This window comes from Solanum stenotomum, chromosome 1 (genome assembly GCF_019186545.1).
Source record: "Solanum stenotomum isolate F172 chromosome 1, ASM1918654v1, whole genome shotgun sequence".
Lineage (NCBI taxonomy): Eukaryota > Viridiplantae > Streptophyta > Magnoliopsida > Solanales > Solanaceae > Solanum > Solanum stenotomum.
The window spans coordinates 60,280,359-60,305,265 of NC_064282.1; the positions used below are offsets into that span (position 1 = coordinate 60,280,359).

The 24,907-nt window shown below is 31.5% G+C and overlaps 1 protein-coding gene across 1 annotated transcript; it reads left to right on the forward strand.

Annotated features, from left to right (window-relative positions):
- The first annotated feature begins 15,648 nt into the window (after positions 1-15,648).
- On the forward strand, positions 15,649-20,428 carry LOC125863643 (protein kinase STUNTED-like). Its single transcript, XM_049543690.1, has 10 exons — positions 15,649-16,084; positions 16,698-16,795; positions 17,067-17,310; positions 17,409-18,140; positions 18,227-18,475; positions 18,655-18,818; positions 18,922-19,001; positions 19,187-19,334; positions 19,423-19,572; positions 19,809-20,428. Exons 1-10 carry the CDS (start codon positions 15,919-15,921, stop codon positions 20,085-20,087), a joined length of 2,310 nt encoding a protein of 769 aa, XP_049399647.1. The 5' UTR covers positions 15,649-15,918; the 3' UTR covers positions 20,088-20,428.
- Positions 20,429-24,907: the final 4,479 nt, after the last annotated feature.

A 24,907-nucleotide genomic window follows, 5' to 3' on the forward strand; every position in this document is an offset into this window, starting at 1 on the left:
AGGAATCAAAATTTATGACTTTTGACTTATTTTAAGCATTTTAGCTTAAAATTAATTATTTATAAGCAAATTTTTAACTTATTCAAATGCTTAAAAATATTTAAAAACTGTTTCAACTTAAAAAAGCACTTACAATAAGTCAATCTAAACAAACATGGCTAGGTAAATTAAAAAAAATAGAAATCCAATCATTCAACTATAACACATTTAAATATTGAAATTTGAAGGACGACTTGTGAAAGATGATGAGCAGTGAGGTAAGAAAGCAAATTGCTATTTTGGCCTATGCACCTATTTTTATTGCTTATAATAAAAGTATCCATTCAAGCAAACGTAAGATTCATGCATGCAAATTGCAAAGGTCAACATACAACATTAAAGGACAATCCATTCTCCATTTGAAGTATAATATAATTTTGTTGTTTTGTTTTACACTTACCATCTTTTTTTAAAAAAGAAATTAAGAAGCCATTGTGATTCTCTTTTAAGGTTTGCTAAGCATATAATATAATATTGATGGGAAAATTGTATGAAATATCAAATTATCAATTCAAATTAAATAATATAGCCATCGTTTATTTTAATTGTAGCTCGCAGTAAACATCCCCTTTTTTTGCCATCTGATTCGATATACAATTAGTCATTTTTGGTATAAAATGTGTTTGTGTTTGTATAAAGCGAGAGAAAAGTGTATATACAAATACAAATACATATATTTTCGTCATATACACTTATAATTATACAAATACAGATTTTATTATACAAATTACAATGTATAAATGAATTTATACAAAACTGAACAATTTGTATAAAATTGAATATTTGTAACGAATTATACAAATCAAAAGCTCCATAGCAAACATAAAATTTGTTATGGAGCGCAATTATGTAAACTATAGCTATAATATACAAATATGATTTTTTATGTTTGCTATATGTGAAAGTTGCTCATAATATAAGCCATAATAGGGTTCTCTTTTTCAAAAAAAGAAAATTTTGTTGAGAAAATGTTGATAACTTAATATGGAAATTTATGTAACGAACCATACGTGAATACAATTCACTCATACACAAGTTGATGTTGAGTATATAGCAAGAGTTAATGGGAAATGGAGGGAAGATGAAAAGAGAGGAACTCTCCTATGCTTTAGTAAAAAGGCATTTATCCCTCATTAGTGTGGAAAGAAAAATAGAAGGGTTTAAATAGAGAAACACTTCTATTAGTTGTTAAAAGGGTTGGAAAGAGGGACCCTCTCGCACCGTCGTCGTTGTTGCTCGCTCGGCTCGGCTTCGAAAAATGATCGACAGATTATTTTTTGGACAAAGTTTGTTTTAGTTATTTAATTATTTATTTAATTAATTAAATTAAATTAAATGGTCAAAACGTTTCAATTATTTAGTTAATTAATCGAAACGTTCCGACCCGACTCGAATCCGCGCGACCCATTTTATTTAAAACACTTTTTCATTTTGATTTGAATTTTCCGCCATTGGAGATGACTGTTCTGAAAGGTTGCAATTTTCAAGAACAACCATGACCGTTTGAAAGGTTGCAAACTTTCTGGAATGGTTGTGTGGTTTCTGAAAGGATGCAACCTTTTGGAACCAGCGCATCTTGGCTATAAATACCACTGATTCTTCAGATTTTTTACTTACGAAAAATTCTAATTTTCTTCTTCTTCTTCTGCACAAATATCTTTCGTGTACTTTACTGTCATTGAGTGGTTCGCTAACACCAGAGTTTTGGGTATCAATACACTGGTGATTGAGATCATTCTATCCTGGGAGGACATATTCCAAATCAAACCTCGGATACTAGAGGGGAATAATTTCCTTAAGGGGACACTGTGCATTCAGTGGGCTTGATCTTCTTCCTATTCTGTTTTTCCAAATTCTGATACGTTTTTACATTTTTTAGTTTTGTTAATTAATTTTTGTTCTTCACTGGTTCATTGGAAACTTTGGTAACTTTGTTTTTCTGCATGTTTCTAATAATCAGTATTACTGATTTTTAAACACAGATTGACAACAATCTTAAGGAAATTAATATTTATTTTTTAATCTGTTTTTCTAGTGGAGACAAAAACCTTCGTGGTTTTATACTCCTATTAAGTTTGCAATTTAAGTTATTGCTTACTAAATCTGTATCGATTTTTGTTTATCAGAAATGGCAAACAATAATGTTGCGATGGTTGTTGCTGCACCAACCCAAACTATTGTACCACCAGTAGAGAAACGGAGAAAATTCTCTGGTGTGAATTTCAAAGGATGGCAACAACGGGTATTTTTTTGGCTTACCCCTCTTGGTCTGCAGAAATTTACCAGTGAAGAAACATCGGTGCCTGCTACTGAAATACCAGACAGAGAAAAATTCATTGAAGCATGGAAATAGGCAGACTTCCTATGTAAGGGCTACATTCTGAGTGCTTTAGAGGATGACTTATATAATGTCTATAGTGCAATGACAACTTCGAAAGAATTGTGGGATGCACTTGAGAAAAAATATAAAACAGAAGATGCATGCTTGAAAAAGTTTATGGTCGCAAAGTTTTTAGACTATAAAATGTTAGATAGTAAAACTGTTGAATCGCAAGTGCAGGAACTTCAACTTATTTTTCATGATATGATTGCTGAGGATATTGTAGTAAATGAAGTTTTTCAAGTGGCTGCAATGATCGAGAAGTTACCTCCTTTGTGGAACGACTTCAAGAATTATCTAAAGCACAAATGCAAGAAAATGAAGCTTGAAGATCTTATGATTCGGCTCAAGATTGAGGAAGATAACAAAACCGCCAAAAAGAAGTTTCGTAAGAGTTCGACAATAATTGGAGTTAATATTGTTGAAGAGGCTCCTACCAAAGGCAAAAAGAGAAAGAAGTCCAACTGACAGAAGTCAGAATAGGCCAAGAAGAAATTCAAGGGCAACTGTTACTATTGTGGTAAGGTTGGTCATAAGTCTTTTGACTGTCGTGCTCCAAGAAAGGACAAAGACAAAGGCAAAAGTCAAGCAAACATCGTGGAAGAGATGGAAGATACAGATGACCTCTGTGCAATAATCCCGGAGTGCAACTTAGTTGGAAATCCCAATGAGTGGTTTCTCGACTCAAGTGCCACTCGACATATTTGCTCTGCAAAAGAAGCCTTTGCAACATACACTCCTGTTGAGTTCGATGATGATTTGTTCATGGGGAACACAGCAACAACAAGAATTGCATGAACTGGGAAAGTAATGTTGAAAATGACATTCGATAAGGTGTTGACTTTGAACAACATTCTGCAAGTTCCTACTATTAGGAAGAATTTACTTTCTGATGCACTGCTCGTTAAGAACGGGTTTAAGTGTGTCCTAGTTAGTGACAAATTTGTAATAAGTAAGAATGATATGTTCTTAGGAAAGGGCTACCTCAATGACATCCTCTTCAAATTGAATGTAATGGTTGTTGTTGTTTACTTATTGGAGTCAAATGATTTATGGCATGCATGTTTGGGACATGTAAATTATAAAGCCTTGCGAAAATTGATTACTTTAGAAGTATTGCCTGATTTCAAATGCGATAAATCGAAATCCAAAATTTGTGTGAAAAGTAAGTTTGTTAAACATATTTACAAGTCTGTTGACAGGAATTCAAAACCTTTAGACTTAATTCACACAAATATATGCGATATGAAGTCGACACCATCTCGTGGTGGGAAAAAGTATTTTATAACTTTTATTAACGATTGCACTCGATTTTGTTATGTATATTTGCTTAATAGTAAGGATGAAACAATTGATGCATTTAAGCAATACAAAAATGAAATGGAGAATCAATTGAATTTAAAGATAAAAATTATTCGGAGTGATAGGGGTGGAGAATACGAATTTCCTTTTGCAGAGATATGTTTGGAATATGGTATTATTCATCAAACAACTGCACCCTATACACCACAGTCAAATGGTTTGACAGAACAGAAGAACAGAACATTAAAGAAAATGATAAATGCCTTGATAATCAGTTCGGGTTCACCACGAAACATGTGGGGGGAAGCCATCCTTTCGGCAAACAAGATACTCAATAGGGTACCTCGTAGCAAACCGCAATTGATTCCATAGGAGTTATGGAAAGGAAGGAAACCCAACTTGAAATATTTCAAAGTGTGGGGGTGCCTAGCCAAGGTAGAGGTTCCTTTACCTAAGAGGGTGAAAATTGGACCCAAAACAATGGATTGTGTATTTATTGGATATGATGTGAACAGTAAGGCCTGTCGATTTTTGGTTCACAAATCTGATAATCCTGAAATTCATGTGAATATGATAATTAAGTCAGATAACGCAAAGTTCTTTGAACATATTTATCTGTATAAAACTGAATGTGAGTCGACAAGTGAAAGACCTAAACAACCACTGGAAGAATCAACGGAAAATACACTACCTAATGAGGATCCTAGGTGTAGTAATCGCCAACAGGAATCCACTTCTTTCGGACCAAATTTTGTGACATTCTTGCTTGAAAATGAGCCTCCAACATTTAAAGCAACTATGTCTTCGTCTGAGTCAGTCTATTGAAAAGAAACAGTCAATAGTGAGATCGAATCAATTTTAAGTAATCATACTTGAGAATTGACTGATCTTCCTCTAGGAAATAAACCTTTAGGATCAAAGTAGATCTTTAAAAGGAAAATGAAAGTCGATGGGACTATTGACAAATATAAGGCTAGACTTGTAGTCAAAGAATACAAACAAAAGGAAGGTCTGGACTACTTTGATACATACTCTCCAGTAACAAGGATAACATCAATTAGGATATTAATAACGTTAGCGCCAGTGCATGATCTTAAAATCCACTAGATGGATGTAAACTTTCTTAAATGGAGAGTTGGAGGAAGAAATTTACATGGAACAACCTCAAGGGTTTGTGGTTCCTGGTAAGAAAAGAAAGTGTGCAGACTTGTGAATTCGCTTTATGGGCTCAAGCAAGCACCCAAACAATGACATGCTAAATTTGACCAAACAATGTTGGCAAATGGATTCAAGATTAAAAATGTGATAAGTGTGCTTACATTAAAAACGTTCTGAATCATGAAGTCATTGTTTGTCTGTATGTTGATGATATGTTAATAATGAGTAAAGATATTGACGATATAAATGCTACTAAGCCCATGTTGTCCAGCAAGTTCGATATGAAGGACTTAGGAGTTGCTGATTTGATCTTAGGGATCAGGATTCTCAAAACTCCTCGGGGACTAGAATTATCTCAATCTCATTATATTGAAAGAGTATCGGATAAGTTCAAGTACTTGAATTTCAATGTTGTCAAAACTCCAATTGATTTAAGTATTACATTTCAAAGGAATGCAGGTGAAAGTGACTCTTAATTGGAATATGCCAGAGTGTTGGAAAGTTTGATGTATATTATGAATTGTACGCGACCAGATATAGCATGTGTTATTAGCAAGATGAGTCGGTTCACTAGTAACCCTAATCAAACTCACTGAATGGCAATGAAACATGCGTTGGGGTATTTGAAACATACACAACACTATGCTTTGCATTATAATAAATATACTGCCGTGATTGAAGGATATAGTGATGCAAATTGGATCACCGGGTCAAATAAAGTAAAATCCACAAGTGGTTATGTGTTTACACTTGGTGGAGGAGCAGTCTCTTAGAAATCGTCCAAACAGACATGTATCGCTCGCTCCACAATGGAATCTGAATTTGTTGCTTTAGATAAGGCTGGTGAAAAAGCTTAATGGCTTCGAAATTTTCTAAAGGATATTCCATTCTGGCCCAAACCTGTGGGACCTATTTGTATACATTGTGATAGTCAAGCAGTAATAAGTAGGACAGGGCGTCATGTATAACGAAAAGTCTCGTCATATACGATGGAGACATAACACTGTAAAACAACTGCTCTTTAGTGGAATTATCACAATTAACTATGTGAAGTCAAGCGATATTGTGTCAGATCCACTAACAAAAGGCCTAGTGAGAGAGGCAGTTGAAAGATCATCTAAGGGAATGGGTTTACGGCTTAGGACAAGTCAGCATGGCGATAACTCTATCTAGCAGACTGGAGACCCCAAGAGCTATATTCAAGGAGAAAAACAAAGTTGTGACTGACGGTTCGACATTGTCAATCAACTCAATCCATTCTCATGATGAAGACAATGTTCAGGAACAAGGTTAAGACCTTAAGGCTTGTTAATGAGTTAATAAAGCTTGAAGTTTTTAATGATTTGGAACATTTGACCAAATAGTGTATCTACGTGATGACACAATTAGAAATCACCTATGTGAATGTGAAGTGTTAGCCGCTTCAAAGAGAAATTTTTTGTCAAAAGCCTATTTTCTATACACTCATGAAATCAAGAGGTGTTCATGGCTGAAACAAACACAACTGTAAGAACCATAAACGGTAAAAGGTTAATTGTGTGACATATGGTTGTCTAGGTATACACCAAAGCTCGACAGTTCAAAGATATCGCATCTACCGATTGACCGAGTATATCCAGCATATGTTCACTACGGAAAGTCCAAGGGGAAACCTACTTATCCAGATGCAATTGATCCTTGCTTGTAAAGTACACACTCGTCCGTGCATTCCTTATGTTATAACCATTCCCCATTCATGTGGGGGATTATTGGGTATATAACAAGAGTAAATGGAAAATGGAGGGAAGATGAAAAGAAAGGAACTTGAAAAGTTCTCTTATGCTTTAGTAAAAAGACATTTCTCCCTTATTGGTGGTGGAAAGAAAATTAGAAGGGTTTAAATAGAGAAACACTTATATTAGTTGTTAAAAAGGTTGGAAAGAGTGACCCCCTCGAGCCGCCGTCGTCGCTTACTTGGCTCGGCTCGGCTCGGCTTCGGCTTTGGCTTTGGCTTTGGAAAATGATCAACTAAGAGATTATTTTTTGGACAAAGTTTGTTTTAATTATTTAATTAATTAAATTAAATGGCCAAAATGTTTCAATTATTTAGTTAATTAACTGAAATGTTTCTACCCGACTCGAATCCACGCGATCCATTTTATTTAAAACACTTTCCCGTTTTAAGAATTTTCCGCCGTTGGAGATGACTGTTTTGAAAGGTTGCAACTTTCAAGAACAACCATGACCGTTTGAAAGGTTGCAAACTTTCTAGAATGGTCATGTGGTTTCTGAAAGGTTGCAGCCTTTCGGAACTAGTGCATCTTGGCTATAAATACCACTGATTCTTCAGATTTTTTACTTACGAAAAATTCTGATTTCTTCTTTTTCTTCTGCACAAATATTTTTCGTGTACTTTACTGTCGTTGAGTGGTTCGGTGACACCAGAGTTTTGGGTATCAATATATTGGTGATTGAGATCATTCTATCCTGGGAGGACATATTCCAAATCAAACCTCAAATACTAGAGGGGAATAATTTCCTTAAGGGGACACTGTGCATTCGGTGGGCTTGATCTTCTTCCTATTCTGTTTTTCCAGATTCTGGTACGTTTTTACAGATTTTAGTTTTGTTAATTAATTTATGTTCTTCACTGGTTCATTGGAAACTTTGGTAACTTCGTGTTTCTCCAAAGTTTCTGGTAATCAATTTACTGGTTTTTAAACACAGATTGGCAATTGTTGATAATATAACATTTTTTTATTTTAAGTAAATTTCGTTAATTTGAACTATGTGATTAAATTATATTTATGTTTTGTACATTCTTATTCTTGATGTGTCTGATGTGTTCGAGTTCCATCAATTCCTTTATTTCAGTAAGTGGAAGACTTAAAATAGTTTAATCTATGGCTATATGATTATGCCATATTTAATTTCATCTTCAGTTATTAGGGCAACGGATGCAAAGCCAATATTTGAATTCTATAGGTTTGAAATTCTAGTTCTTTTTAAGTAATTGAGTCTTAAATTAATAATTTACACATATTTAATAAATTTTTTAAAATAAATACAAAAATAAACTAAAATTATTATATTCAATCAAATTCATAAATTATACTCTAGCTCCACCACGAAGGGCCAAATATGTGAAAAATGCCTATAATTGTTATCAATCATACAGCCTAAGACATTACTTCTTGCCCAATCGACCACCAATTTTAGTAGAAACCGTACCATCTTTATTGCAGCACGCATCTTTTCGTCCCACTTATAATTGGAGATTATTATCTATTATTATAGTCTCTAAGAAAAAAGAAATTCAAAGTACTAAATGATTATGTTGTGCTTAGAGAAAAAATAATACTATAATATTCTCTTATTTAATTTATTTGTTTGATTTTGATTAAAAATTAAAAATATAATAAAGAAAAAATTTGAATTTTGTAGTTTTAAATTAAAGTTAGGCACGTGGAATATATGTACAAAAATATATTTTAATCTTGTGATTTTAAATATGACATGTAAAAGGTAGAAATTAAAGAATTGATTAAAAAAAAAAGACATTCTTATTGAAATAAATTTAAAAGGAAAGCAAGACAAAAAAAAATGAAACTAAAGAAGTATAGTACACATTTTGCAACTAATTTAAAATCTTGTGTGACTTCTTGCAAAATTTTATCTGAAAATCGGACAATTTTGGGGTCATTTGATAATTGGTTTGGACGTGAATTAAGTAGGTATTAAATTTTGCATAAGTATTATTTTCTATGCATCTTTTTTACTTGTAAATTTTTTATTTGACACACTTATTTTTTTTTAAAAAAGATTTGTATAGTGAATTTGTCATTTTACTCCTATTAATTGATAGTCTCAAACATATTTACTCACTATATTTTTCAAAGACATTAATTCTATTTTAATAAATTGAGGATATAATAGGAAAAATAAAAGTGTACTTCCTTGATTTGTCAAAACTGACAAGTAAAAAAGAAAATCTAATCAGGAAATATTTGACAAGTAAATAGGGACGGATGAAGTATCTAATACATTTTCAAAAACATTGAATTCAATATATTTAAATTTAGATGTACCTTGTCGAAGTAAGGAACCATGACATATATGTTTCCCCCGTCCCTTTGGACTTGTCCAATTTTAACTTTTTACTTGTTATTTTGGACAAATTAAGAAAAAATGATATATATTTTTTTACCTATTATACCCTCAATTTATTTAGAGAGTTAATGTTTTTAAAAAAGGTAGAACCTCTTTAATGAGTAAATTAATTTTGAAATTCTATCAATTAATAGAGATAAAATGGTAAACTCACTATGTCAATTAATATTTTCTTAATAAGTGTGCCAAGTTAAAAATGGACAGGTTAATAAGGACAAAGAGAGGAAAAAATCTTTTGGCCAAAATGGTATTTTACTTTTTTTAAAACATTTTTACCCTTTTAACTTTAATACATTTTAATTAAAAATGGAAAAAAAATCAATTTATTTTAAAATAAAAAAGATATTATAAACTTTTTAAATTTCTAGCCAAATTCTAACCAAATTTTCTGGCCATTAGCATTACCCACAAAGAAAATACTCCATATTAACTATTATTTACTGTTTCTTAAGAGTTTATTCCAAATTAATAACGAATAACTATAGTTGATCATGTAATATGCGTTTTTTTTTGGGAAAATGTGATCATTCTAATTGTAATTAATGATAACAAACTAATTAATTGTACAATTAAGTACACTTATTGTGTCCCCTAACTTTTACCAAAAGGTGAGAGTACCATTGCCATTTGCCTTGGCCAGTCGAAGGAAAAAAGAAACTTTATGCAACTTTTGAACCTTTGAAAGATTAGTCAAGGTTGGGTAATACCCTATGTTTCTAATTATTTATCTATTTTGAGTTGTTATATCTATTAAGAAAATAATAATTGATATAACGAGTTTATCATTTTATCCCTTTTAATTATAAAATAGATAAATTAAAAATTTAAGATATTCAAGAAGTTTTACCTTTTTCAAAATTAATTAATTAATTGAGGATATAATATGTAAAAAAAATTTTTTTATCATTTTTTGATTTGTTAAAATAAACAAGTAAAAAAAGAAAAATTTAACAAATAATTAAAGACGGAGAGAGTATTTCTTAAGATAATATAGCGACAAGTGACGAGATAATTAAGAAAGTAAAAGACATTATTTATTTTGTGTGGGATCTCAAGTGGTGACTTTTAAATTACTTATGTAACGTACATGACATAGACGTCACGTCTTTTTGGTGGTAAAAAGAAGCTTATAACTTAATGATAGTTAATTTCAACTAACTATCATTAACAACATACTTGATTGTGGACCTTACTTGTTACTACCTGTTTTGATGCCCTCATTCCATCCTAAAAAGGATAACTCGAAGTACGAGATATTATGTATATTGAATTCGATTTGAAAGAGAGTCGTATTTTTAAATGCATGATATAAACAATTTATTCTGATATAATTTTATCATTACTCAAAGCCTCTTCGCCTAATTCCATCTTAGGGACAAAAGTTGTTACTTCATATACTACTATTAATCCAAGTTAAGAAAACAAAAGAGTGTTATATTGAGTTTAATTAATATACACAAACACAATAATAGTAATAATAAATTTAGTGTACGTAATCTTATAAGTAGAGTTTGAAAAAAAAAAGATATTTTACTTTTATCTTTATCTACGAGTTTCTTTCAAGAGTTTTGTGATTTTTGTTCATACCTTATATATGTATTTAAAATTTATAAATATTTGATCATGAACTCAATCATTACTGTAAATTAATTTGAGATAATTATAGAAACTCATACATTTCAGATTTTGAATCCAACTCTGTATAGTGAGGTTGTTTTCTGATTGATCTTCGACGACTCTCCTTCTTTATCTGGGCTTAAGACCGACAATATGAGTGAGCTCACACATTGATGATTTTTTTTTTATTTCACATATAATAAGTTAATTTAATTATACACGTAAAATATAAAGAAAAGAAATATATCATTAGGTTACTTCTTCTTTTTTCCAAATTTATACCACTAAATAAAATATCTAACAATCTTTTATTAAAAATAAATTATTAATCTCACTCCCTATTNCCCCCCCCCCCCCCCCCCCCCACTCCCATGTTTTAAAAAAAAGTACAATTAGGGAGTCTATTTTATGGGATAAGGACATTTGCAACTAATATGAATTGCTAATTTTCAAATAATTAATCTATCAAAGACGAATCAAATAATAGGGCATTGAACGGAAATTTAAAGTATGCCTTAGTCAATGTTTATACACTATATACACTATTATTTTTTATTTCTTCCTCCGTTCATTTTTACTTATTTATTTTTATTTTTTCATTGTATTAAAATAAAGTGGCAATTTTTATTATATCACTCTTAATTACTCTCTGTCATTTTACATTCTCACTCATTGAGAAATGACATATACTCTCACGTTCCTATTTATATATCACTATTTTAGATTTCACATCTCTTAAAAAACTAGATAAGTTTATTATTGTACTCTTATTTAGTATTGTTCCATTGAAGTCAAATTTTCAATAAATGAACATAAATTAATCATTTAGTTTTACTATGTTGGTCAAATTCATACTTTCAAGACTAATAACTATCGAGGGTAAAATAACAAAAATAGTGTTATTTATGTATTGGTTTTCTTGAAATGATCAATATATATTCTTTTGTCCAACAATATTATTTGTCTATTATTGATTTTGCACACTATTATAGGACAAAAGGAAATTTATTTTTAATAAAGACAACATATAAATACGAAAGGAAAGAGTACTAATTAAGAGTGATTTAAAAAACTTACCAATTAATTTGTTGTTTATTACTCCCTCTGTCCTTGATTACTTGTCAACTTTTTCTTTTTTAATTGTCCCTAATTACTTGTCTATTTTGACAAATATAAAAAATACAACTTTTTTTTACCTATTAAATCTTCAATTAATTACTTTGAAAAATGTTGAACTTCTTGAAACGCTTAAATTTTAATTCATCTACTTCATAATTAATAGGGGTAAAATGGTAAATTCACTATATCAATCATTATTTTCTTACTAAGTGTGCCAATTCAAAAGTAGACAAATAATTAGAAATAGACGGAGTAAAAAGTGTGTCAAGTCAAACTTAAACAAGTAAAGTAGACGGAGAAAGTATTACATTTATAGGTGGAGTTGCTAAGAAAATAATGATTATTTCTTAATTAGTACACCCTTCGATTTATCCCTGTTTTTGCTCAATTATCCTTAATTAAACAATACCAATTTAATATAATCTTTTAGTTGTATAAAAATCCACTTTTCTACATAAGAAATAGTGAATTTGAAAAAGAATAATTAATACCTGATCTTAATTATCTAAAATAATATTATTTATTTTGAACTAAATATAAAAAATAAAAACATCATATATTATGTACTGGAGGGAGTATATCAAAATTACATATTTTACAAATCATTTTCTTTTGGCAAATTTAATTAATGATAATCCACTATGTAACTGTACAAATTAAGTAGGCTTAAAAGTATCATATCATGTCTTCTAACTCTCACCAAAAGGTGAGAGTCTCATTGCCAATAATGGAACAAAAAATTATGAAAAGAAAAACTAGAAAGAGACTCTATAGTTTATATTATTCTAGTCTATTAAGCCTATCAAAGATTAGTCAAGATTTGTTAATGGCTGCTATTTGTTGTTAATAAGATATTGAAAGTTATAAAAGGCATTGTTTACTTTGTGTGGCATTAATTGTGAACTTTTTAATTAATATAATAATATATTAATATGTAGCTCACGTCTGATTAAATAATTGATGAGGCAATAGCTTATCAAGGTGATGATCAATAGCTGGTTCGAAAGGATAATCAATAAGATTGAAACTGGGACATAGTCCAAACTCCTACGGGAGGTAGTAGTGGATTTTTTTTTTAATAATAGGCGAAAGCCTGATGAAGCAATGTTGTGTGGAGGTAGAAGGTCATCGGACCATGGATCGCGTGGACTCATTTTTCCGTAGAAGAAGCAATAACAATATCTGAAAAAGAAACATTGTTTAACTCTATGTCAATAACTATAGTAATATAGAAGATGCAAGCGTTATTCAGAATACCCTCGACAAACACCTTCATTGCAATAGACGTTAACTTTTTGGTAAAAAAGAGCTATGGAAGATTGTTACTTAATGATTGTAAATTAACTTCAGCCAATATCTTTGATCTTTGTTACCTGTTTTGATGGCCTCATTTCATCTTCAATTTTTAACTTTTGATTTTTTTTCTCCACAAGTATCGTATTAAAGTTCGAATTAATTTCAATTTACGTCATATATATATATATATATACCTTGTAAGACTTATTTAATAATAATAGAAAATGCTTTCTAATTAGATTCTTTTTAATACTCAAGACTCTCCGAAATCACTTATTAAAAGTGAAGGAATCATAAGAAAACAATGTTTTGTAAGACTCATTTAAGAAAAAGTTAAATTGATATTTAGAAAACGGAAGCAATCTATTAAATTTGAATGAATAATTAATATCATTCTATTGAATTATATTGTGTTTAGAACTAAGAGTCTGTCCAGAAACACTTATTTTATAAAAATCTAATTAACATAAAGTTGGTGATTGTTGATCTCCAAGAAAAAAGAATCGCATAAGTATTTGTTTAACTTATAATTAGGTGTGAATTTTATAATCCAATTATATAATCTAACTAATATGACTAAATAAAATCCCACTTGATGGATTAGGAAAAGAAAGGAATATGCGTTTTGGTCTTCTTAATAATATTAAAATTGCATAACTCTCCATTTTTTTCCTCTTATAATTGTTTGGAATTCATATAGCAGATTTGATTTCTAGTTTGGTATTTAAATGTTTGATTTTCAATTAAATAAATACTTTGATAGAGATGTTCTCTCCTCTTATAATTCTTCTTCTTAATATTATATCACTAAATTAATTATTACATATGTCCATGCCAAAGACTTACTTTTAATTTGATTACACCATATAATAAAATTTAGAGTGGGACAACCTATGAATATCTACTTCTTATGTAACGCTTAAAGTTATTGATAAATTTAAAATGTAATCTAAACACATTTGCAAACGAATTAAATCTTAAAAATTTAAAGTTTTATAAGGAAAAGTTCCAACAACCAAAAACTATAGAAATTGAAATCTTTTTAGTACAAATTTTTTATTAAAATCTAATCCAATATCTACTACTAAATTCTAGCAAAGAAAAATGATTTATCCATCCATTCCAAATTATGTGATATTTTTAAATTTCGAAATTCAAATAATTTTTTTTACTATTTTTTATATATATATTTTAAATATCTTAAATTATCAATTATATAATTTATAAATATTTTTTACATTTATAAATATGTAAAAAAAATTTCAAAATTTAATAATTTCATGTTAGAATGAACAATGAAAACTAAATCGGGACAATGCCCAATGGGGGTGTACTCATAGATGGAGCTACATTGTTTTCGGGGTGTTCAATTGGACACCCTTCGTCGGAAATTATACCGCACACCTAAGTAAAATCCTATTTAAAATGGTTAAATTTAATATATTGGACACCTTTGCCACAATAAGCTACCGTGGCTCAGCGGTTGGAGGCTCTCTTGTAAAGTCATTCGCGCAGGTTCTCGAATCCCTGCAGCTACTTATCTTTGTGGTTATTTTTAAAAGAGCTCATATTTTATTATTCCTTTAATTGTCTAAGGTAATAGTTAGTAAATTTCTTATAAATCTATAACATAAAAATCTAATAAAGCTAATTGAATTTTCAATGAATTTGATTTTTCATTTCTTTTCATTAAGTAGACCTCGTACACCCCCCCCCCCTCCACCCTCTGCTTTTTTTTCTTTTTTTTTTATTTGTTAATTTACTTCATATTAAATTAAACACAAATATTAAAGCTACATATCACACGATTTGATTTTTAAAATTTTAGAACATCTATTCATAAAAAAATATTAATATTACGTAGTTCGATTTTGAAATTTTCAGTGCACCCATTCATCAACTTTTTTTTGCTTATATAATTCTTAGACACCCTTCGTGAAATTTCTAGCTACGCCACTAGGTGTACTATTTCTTCCAAAACATTCCTAGTTCCAACTACATAGGCAATAACAACAAAGAAATACTACTTTCTTCTTTTTCATTTTATGTGATTTTTTTTCCGTCTATAGGAAATATTATCTAATTATAATTAAAAATAATTCTTTTTTATAACTACATAAATATCTAAAAAAAATGCATTGAAAACATTCATAAGCTTGACACAAATTATTAGTTTCATCTCCTAAAAATTAATAGCATTAAAAACACTCGTTTACTCGACTAGTTTAGCTTAAATGCACATCTGATCTTGCAACATGAATGAAATACACCCCTAAATTCTCGTCAAGTTTAGATGTGTTTTCAATACTTTTTATTAAGAGTCTTATACTCCTGTAAGAATTTGAGACCACTTATTATATCATAACAGATTGACGATATATCTAACCTTAGATAGTCAAGTAAAAGATTGTCAATAATCTAATGATAAAATTAATAATTTGCGTCAAACTTAAAACAATTTTTGATACTATATTAAATTCAACGATGCCACATAAAATAGTTGAGCTAGTAAATACTCCTAGTTGAGCTAGTAATAGTTGAGTTGCGTATTTAATGTGGGGTGATGGGCGGTTTAACTTGTTGGTATCAAAAGCAAAAAACGCCCAAAAGTGGACCAAACAAGAAAGACAAGTCATGATTGTTACTTCAAATAAACACACTTTTCTCTTTCTCTCACCATTTGTTCTCTCTATCTAACTTTACAAACTCTGCTGCTTCTCTTCTACCCAAAAAAATAAAATAAAAAAAATATTTTTTTTAACCAATCGCTAAATTTTAGGCTTATATATGAATACCCTTTTCCTTTTACCTGAATAAACTCATCCCGCCGGCGCTAAAAAGAGTAGTAGTAGAATAAAATGACACAACTTGAGTGTTTTCTTTCTGCCGGAGAAGATGGTAACAGAACTGTTGTTGTTGGAATGAAGCTTGATGGTGCAAGTAGAGAGCTTTTAACATGGGCTCTTGTTAAAGTTGCTCAACCTGGTGATCGAGTTATTGCTCTTCATGTTTTGAACAATAATGGTAGGTATCTCTTCTTGATTTTCTAGAGGTTCAGAATCGAATTTCTTTTTTCAATTTTTAGATTGTTGAATTATTTTGGAAAATGAAATGATTTCTTGTTTTTTTTATTCTTTTGCTGTAATTTTTGTTATAATCTTGTTTGTTTTGAGCTGAAATTGGGAAACTTTGGAGTGAGTTTTTTTTCGCTTTTCTGAAAACTGAATTTGGAAAATTTTATGAATCATTTTCTCTGATTTTGTTCTGGAAAATGTTTTCCTTGTGCTTTCGCGAAGAAATTGAGATTAGTTTTCCTTTTTTTTTTTTTCAAAATTGAAGCTCGAAACGATTGACATGATTACACTTGAAATTTTGCTTGTGTTTGAAAGGAATTAGTATATGTTTTTTTGGGATTGTTTTTCTCTGTTTCTGAAAGAAAATTATGAGTTTTGGTACATTCCCCCTTTTCCAATCTCAGTGAAATTTGTCGTCTTTTGATGTGAATGAAATTTTTGTCTTCTCAGTTACCCAATATAGAACTTTTTTCTCTACTTGTTTTCCATTTTCATTTTTTTCATTTCTGTGCTATATTAAGTTTGTGAGGATTTTAATTCATGAATATTGTTTTCTGGTACAGAAATTGTAGATCGTGATGGGAAATCCTCACTGTTGTCGTTGGTCAAAGCATTCGATTCAGTTCTTGCAGTTTACGAAGGTTTCTGTAATCTCAAGCAGGTAGAAATAACCTCTCGATTTCAGCATTTTAACCCCGAAAGATAAGTTTTATTTGGCGGTGGGGGTGGGGTTGAATTGGATTATGACATTGTTGGTGGATGGAAATAGTGAAGCATTAATTTTTTGGTCCTTTTATGATGATTTTATTGACATAAATAAGGACAAGAAAGTTGATCTTATGGGCGTCATGAAGTGTTTTTGTTAGTTTGCTTCATAGGGTTGATGTCATACTGAATCGAAAGTTTGATATTTTTTTCCGGTACCATTGCAGGTGGATCTTAAGTTAAAGATCTGTAGAGGTACATCTATCCGAAAAATTATTGTTCGTGAGGCGAATGCTTACTTAGCAACAGATGTTATAGTAGGTACTGCTAATCATACTATACGATCATCAGCTTCAGTTGCAAAGTACTGTGCTAGAAAGTTGCCAAAAGATTGTTCGGTATTGGCTGTTAATAATGGAAAAGTTGTTTTCCAAAGGGAGGCTTCGTTAGCATCGTATGCCAGTTCAAAAGGTTGGCATTGCATTTGTCTTTTTTGGTTGATTGAGCAGGATTTGTAATTCATTGTAACTGACTTGTTAGCTTTTTTGTTGACTGCTTCATGTCTGTAGAACTTGAGCATCACCATGGGAATCGTTTACTTAGTGTAATTCAGCGGACACTGACTAAGAACTCTAAAGTATTAAATGACAGCACTGGGCTGAGGCCAACAAATTCCTGCAGGGAAGGTGGTTATCAGACTCTGGGTGAGGCATTACTGAAAGCTGCTTCTGCATCAGCAGAGAATTCCCTTAGACAGAACTGTTCAGTTTGTTCACCCAACTGTCTGTTGCCTGATAATTCTTGCACCCAAACAGACGAAGAGCCTTCAGACAACAATCATGATGATAATTCAATGGCAATTGTACCTGTGCAAAGCCAGGAGTCAGGATCTAGTTCGATTACATTGCTAATAAAGGATTTGCCTGAAGTGAGGCCTGGTTGGCCATTGCTTCACCGGGCCATTTTATCAAATCGACAAACTGCAGACACTTTGTCTATAAGAAAACTCTCTGTTGTTCAGTGGGCATTGTGTCTGCCGACTAGACATCTTTTGTGCATTGAGGATGCAGACAGGAGAGATCTACACTCTGCTGATGCCGAAAGATTAGCTCCTGCACTAGACGAAAAAAGTGGTGCAATTGTTCCTGTCAATCACGAGACAACGTCCTCGAAATCTTCTCCAGAAAATTCTCCAAGAGCCTTACCAAGAGAACTGGATGGACTTCATGAGAAGTACTCTGCAACGTGTAGGTTGTTTAAATTCCAGGAACTTCTCTTGGCAACCTTGAACTTTTCCTCAGGTTTGTGCTTTTCTCAGTTGTAGATTCACAAAAAGTCTCAAAGTGCATGTTTTATAGTTGTCTCACATTCATTTTCATGATTGCAGAGAGCATTATTGGTAAAGGAGGAAGTAGTCAGGTTTTCAAAGGCTGTCTTCCTGATGGCAAAGAACTTGCTGTGAAGATCTTAAAGCAATCTGAAGATGCAGTGCGAGAGTTTGTTTTGGAAATTGAGATTATTACTGCTTTGAGTCACAAAAACATAATCTCCCTATTTGGATTCTGTTTTGAGGACAACCGCCTTATCCTTGTATATGATTTTCTATCAAGGGGAAGCCTTGAAGAGAACCTACATGGTATGCTAATAACATTTTCCAAAATTTTGTCCCTTTACCAGTCAAAATTACTGCTATATCGTCCTATACTTTGCATTTTTAGAGGCAAAATATTGTCTAGAAGTGGAACTAGAGTTATGAACAAATATAGAAATTTTTTCGTTCTTCAATCTTTTTGACTCAGGAGGTTGTTCATTTAGGTACTAATAAGAATCCACTCGCGTTTGGGTGGAAAGAGAGATACAAAGTCGCTGTTGGTGTTGCCGAGGCACTAGAATATCTTCATGGCAGAGATGATCAACCAGTGATCCACCGTGATGTAAAATCGTCAAATATACTACTGTGTGATGATTTTGAGCCTCAGGTAATGCTCTTTTACTCTTTTGTTGCTTATTTCCCGTCTTCTTTGGGATAAAGATTGCTACTTTGATGTAGCTAGCAGTTTAAATGGCCTTTTCCTTTTTCAGCTCTCTGATTTTGGACTTGCTAAATGGGCAACAACAACCTCATCTCATATTACATGCACTGATGTAGCTGGAACCTTCGGGTATGTAACTTCTTTCACTCTCTAGGGAGTTCAAACGTGGTGAAAGAGAATATGATTTGTTTTGTTGGATTATTTGATGAAAACTAAATCTTTCTTATCATATAAAACAATGTGGACTTGTTCGAAGAGAAATTGAATAGAAAAATATCTGATGTGTTATTCCCTTTAAATATGCTTTGCTGCAGTTACTTGGCTCCGGAATATTTCATGTATGGAAAGATTAATGACAAGATTGATGTCTATGCATTTGGAGTAGTACTTCTTGAGCTTATTTCAGGAAGAAAGCCCATAAGTAGCAATTGTCCGAAGGGCCAAGAGAGCCTGGTTATTTGGGTATGTCCTGCATGCTCATTCATTAATTAGCTTGTAACTAAGTTGGTTTTGTATCATTAACTACAACATCAAGTGTCCAAATTTGCAGGCAAAGCCAATTCTAACTAGTGGGAAGTATGCCCAATTACTAGACCCACAGTTGAGTTCTGATTATGATTGTGAACTAGTAGAAAGGATGGTGCTGGCTGCTGCCCTTTGTATCAGACGTGCTCCGCGAGCTCGGCCACAAATGAGCATTGTAAGTCATATCCCCTTGCTGATTCTGCTGTTTCTGGCTTTGCAAAAACTAGGAGAAATCAGGCACATGATGTTTGACAAATCCTTTTAGCTTCTAACTGAAATTAGCAATAATCAAGCGTGAAGCATTAGAGTTGAGGCACTTGTCATGATGCAATGTTGTTCAACTCTCATGGTCTCGTCAATATAGGTCTAGATATAGAAGTCTCTTAGTGTTTACACGCCTGACATTTGCAGGTTTCAAAGCTGCTCAAAGGCGATGATGAAACAACCAAGTGGGCAAGGTTACAAGTCAATGGTTCAGAAGGATCCGACACAAAGCTACCAATAAATGGCATGGAAGGAGCCGATATGTTGGAAGATGACACCTTTTCACATTCTAATCTCCGGTCACACCTTAACCTTGCATTGCTCGGTGTTGAAGAGGATTCTCTCTCAACAAGCAGCATTGAGCACAATGTCTCGTTAGAGGACTATTTACGAGGGAGGTGGAGCCGATCATCAAGCTTTGACTAACCAATCCAATTTTCATCATACTCGTTCCCGTTTATGATTCTTGTGTATAGTGTCTCTTACATTTTTACTCATTGCCTTCAACTCGAAGGTCGGTCGGGATTATTTGGTGGGGTTTTTGGATGAGAGGTTGTTATGGTGGTGCCCTCCTCCTCCCCTTTTAGTCATTTAACTAGATAACATTTTGATGTGCAAGGTTTTGTGATAGAAGATCAGGTCAGTTCTTTTCTCAATCAGAAAATCAAGAACTTATGACCCTTTACTTGAAGTGTATATGCTGTATTCAATAAGCTCGTCAAATTGAGAATTATTGTAATGTAATTCCCTTGAATTTCTCAACAAAAGCTTATGATATTTTTCAGTACTTTTAATTTCCTTTCTTGGTGGAGGTCATTATCATGTTAAATTTCCTCACATGTTTTGTCATTTTTATGTCTGCTTCAGATGATGAAAGATGTCATATACTGGAAGATCAAAATAATATATGATTTATGAATAGATTATAATTATCATGTTACCTTCAACATAAACCACAGAGTTCTATACTGATGAAAAGTGAAGTTGTACACCAATAAAAAACCAAAGGGACCACCAGAGTTGTGGTGCACTGATGAAAATGTTGTACTCTTTAACTTAAAATCTCGGGTTCAAGTCCTGAATATAGAGAAAATTCTGTTGGGAGCGCTATTCCCAAATGGGCCCTGCAGTGTACATTCAAATTTAATCGAGATTCCAATGTGGACTCCGAACACTAGACAAGAAAGGAAAAAAAAAAAAAACCAAAGGGACCACTTCATTTTCCACTAATGCTCTCAAGCCATTGTCACCGACACTTTGGTTTTAATTTCCTCCATACATTCCTTGTATTATTTTTGGCAAAAGGGTTCTTTCGTCACCAGAAGTGTCCCACATAAACGCACAACAACTATTCGACATAGTGTTTAAGGAAGAAATACTTTTAAAAATTGTGATCTACAATACATTATAGATATTTTTGTGACTATAAATTATTTCATTAAAAGTAAAATGAATATTTTAAAGATAAATTATTAGTAAATATAAAAATATTGCTTTTTTAGAATCGACTTAAAAGAAGTTTAGTATAAATTGGAAGAGAGGCCAAACAAATTTGGTTTCTCCTTTTCTCTATTTAGATTGAAAAGTATTTGCACAAACAACAAGAAAAATAGTTAAGATGCCGACGGTATTTTTGGCATTGGAAAAATATGTCCACCACCTTTATTGCACCAATATTTCTTTTCACTTTTTGAGACTGTGCAAAGTTGACAAATATTTATTTATAACCTTTTAAAAATACATAAAATTTAAAATTAAAGGGGTTTATTATCCATTTCAAAAGGTGAAGAAGATAGTGTTTCTCAAATCTAAAAAAATTAGAAGGGGATTTAATGAGATTTACTTTTTTATTAAATTATTGAAATCTTATTTAAATTTCTTGGGTAAGATAAGACTCTAATACTATGTTCCTAATTAATTATTTTAAAGTTTCTAGGTGATCTATGTGTCAAAGGGCTACTTTTCTTCCTATCCTTTCCCTTGCCTTGCAGCGGGGAATACTTGCTCTTCTTTCGTTCTTGCATGCTCATTAAATTATGAAAGACTTGGGCCTTCTCCACTACTTTCTTGATATGGAAGTGTATCGGCAGGGGCGCACTCTTATCCTTCGTCAGTAGAAATATGCGGGGCTTATTTATTGAAAAAGGGGGAGTGAGGGGGGGGGGGGGGGGGNGGAAGAATGGAAAGCCCGAACTTTATTGATGGGACATTTTGATCCCCTTTTCCTCTCATCCTCCCCCGGTTCTGATTGATTTTGGTGATTAAAAGTATAGATCTTTTAATCTTCAGCGATTTCGTTCGGTCACTCCTTTCTTACTTGTTCACTATGGCTGGAGAGTTAATTACACATGAGAGAGTCATTGAACCTCGCTCTCGATAATTAATTAGCGATAATAATTTTGCTTAATATATATTTTTAGCGATAATTAGTAGTCTTTATAAGTGTCCCTAAAGTCTATATCGACAAAGAATCTAATGACAATTAACTAATTCCGATAAAAGTTTTAACACTCTTTATGAACGTATATATTTATTCCTGCTAAAAGTTGTGTTTGTTGGTGTGAACTTTTAGTGTAGTTTATTTTCTTAAGCAGAAAAAGTATTTATTTGCTCAGGTAAGTCTTCATAATTTAATTAATTGAGGTCAAGTAGCATTGTAAAAATAAATAAATCATATTAATCATTAGATTATAATTAGGCCAAGAACCCAAAACAAGGGTAACTTAAATTTGATTCAAATGTCGCTGATTTCACTTGTAGGCATGGGCAATGAGTCGATTTTTTCCCCTTACATTTTAATATCATGTAATTTTTTATTTTTTTTTGGCTATCAGTTTATATCGTATATAACATAGTTTTATATTTAGATTTCCCTATTCTATCCTAAGTTGGCTCAAGGCTTACCTCACCTATATTTAGTTTAGCTATGTTTTGGTCAAAAATTTATTTTGGATTAACACGATTTGACTGAAGTTTGGTTGAACTAGCTTGACTGACTCGCTTTAGTGACCTAATGATTAATTTAAAATTAAAATTATCGATTAAACTTAATAAAGTTATCAATAATTCAATTTAATGCATTATGATAAATTGACAAATTTTGTACTTCTTTAATTACGTAATTATAATATTTTTTATACACATCGTCATTTAAGACTATTTAGTGGCCGTACGTAGTATGAAATGTAATTAAAATTTCAAATTGTTTTTAACGAAATTTAATATTATGCAATTTCTTTTGAATTATTGTTGCTTTATCTTTTTTCTTGGAAAAATTACTTTGGCAGTTCTATTCGATATTCAATATTAAACCAAGAATATATATAATTCAATCGCATTTGAATATACTTACCAATTCAAAATGCTCATATTTTTTCTTAATCATCCAATTAATTATAAATTTAAGTATTTTTAATAGTATAGCACTACACAGACTTAAACATTATAGGAATGTAGACTTGGGCTCAGTGTTTATCAGAAAAATGATACAGTTAAATATATATGATCGAGGCCAAGGCCACATATTAAGAGAGATCTTAAACGAGTAGAGTAAGAGATGAGTGAACAAAAGGAAACTTATTAATGTATATGGTGAAAAGTCGAGCTATTGTATTTCTTGAAGGTTAGAATGTCTTTACAAGTGATGGAAATAAATTATTTATATGTTATAACTTATAATAATAATGAGGTGTTAGACAATGAGAAAGCTCCAATTAAAGGGTCCTAACATACTAAGACCAATATATAGACTTGGTGGTACTAACTATTATTTCTGTCAGCTCGTACAAACTCGTCCACACACCTATCCTATCGATTCTCTTTTCTGATCTCTTAGTAAAGATTTTAGAAATAATCATTATACAAAGATAGTGCTACATATTATTGGTCTAAAGTTCTTAACGTACACTAGTTGGATGCTTTAATGTGATAGATGCACAATCAATGGACTTACATTTAGATTAACAAGGTCAATTTATCATATCAAATCTAGAATATTGAAGTACCCTAACTATGGCACGTTTAATGGACAAACAAGAAGTGCATTTATATACCTATCATGTGAACATTAATTAAAATATTTACGAGAGAACTCGATTAATTATAATTAATATGATATGATAGAGAGTTGAAGAGGCAACTGTGGAAAGTGGAATAATTTAAAGACGAGATACAATCCAAACTAACAAACCAAAAACATTAGATACCTTTTTGTCTTCTCTATAAGACTAAAGGAACAATTATTATTTAAACTATAGTATTTTTTTAAATTTTTTTTAACTAATACATAAATATGAGTATAGTATAAAAATATGTTGACTATGTCAATATATTGGAATTGATTGATACATAATGTATGTCAGAAAGAAAAAGATTTGTAATTAAGCCGGCCGTCTGCTATTAATTTAATTACTTATATTAGTTTAATTAATTTCTCTAATATTAGCTTTCTAACTCTGTCTCTAAAATTCTGGTTAACAATGGACTTACGTTGTAGATTTTGAGGAATTGACTTAATTGATCTAAAAACAAAAGATTGATATATTTGATGAGTATAAATCTTCTGATGAAATCCAGGTATATATCTCTCTCACACACAATATATCATACGTCCATATTGTAGCAGGTAATATATCTTATTTTCTAATATCACATTTTTAAGGAGGTATATATATCCTGGGTTGGAGCTATCCTTGCCCGACGGGTGTCGAGTGACTCGGAAATTTATAATGTATAGATAGGTCCATTACTTTTAGTTTCATCAGTGTTGACATATCTTTGACATAAGCTGAAGGTTCATCACAATAATTAAGGTGTAGTAAAACTTTCTTAAGGTCGCGTGTTCGATCCTAGCTAGGGATTTTGTTATACATACCAAGTGTTTTTGAACTTGAGGATAGAGGGTTTTGGAGTTTCCAAATTAATTGTCATATTGTAATTAGTTCTTTCCAAATTTTAGACAAATAAACAATCAAAAACTTACATGTTTGCTGAATATTATATATAAACAAAATACTAGTAGGCTTAATAATTTTATACTTGTAGTTTTCATTTTTCAGTGTTAACATGTACTAGTTTTACCATACAAATGTGTTTGTTCTCATGCACTTGATAAAGTCTTGAATGTTTTTGTTTAGCTTTTAGCTTTCTCAATTCTCATGTTCCTGATATTGTCACATTTGATTTTGCTTGAAGTATCTGGATTGCGTTCTATTGAATTTGAATCGTACAATTGTGATTACACATTT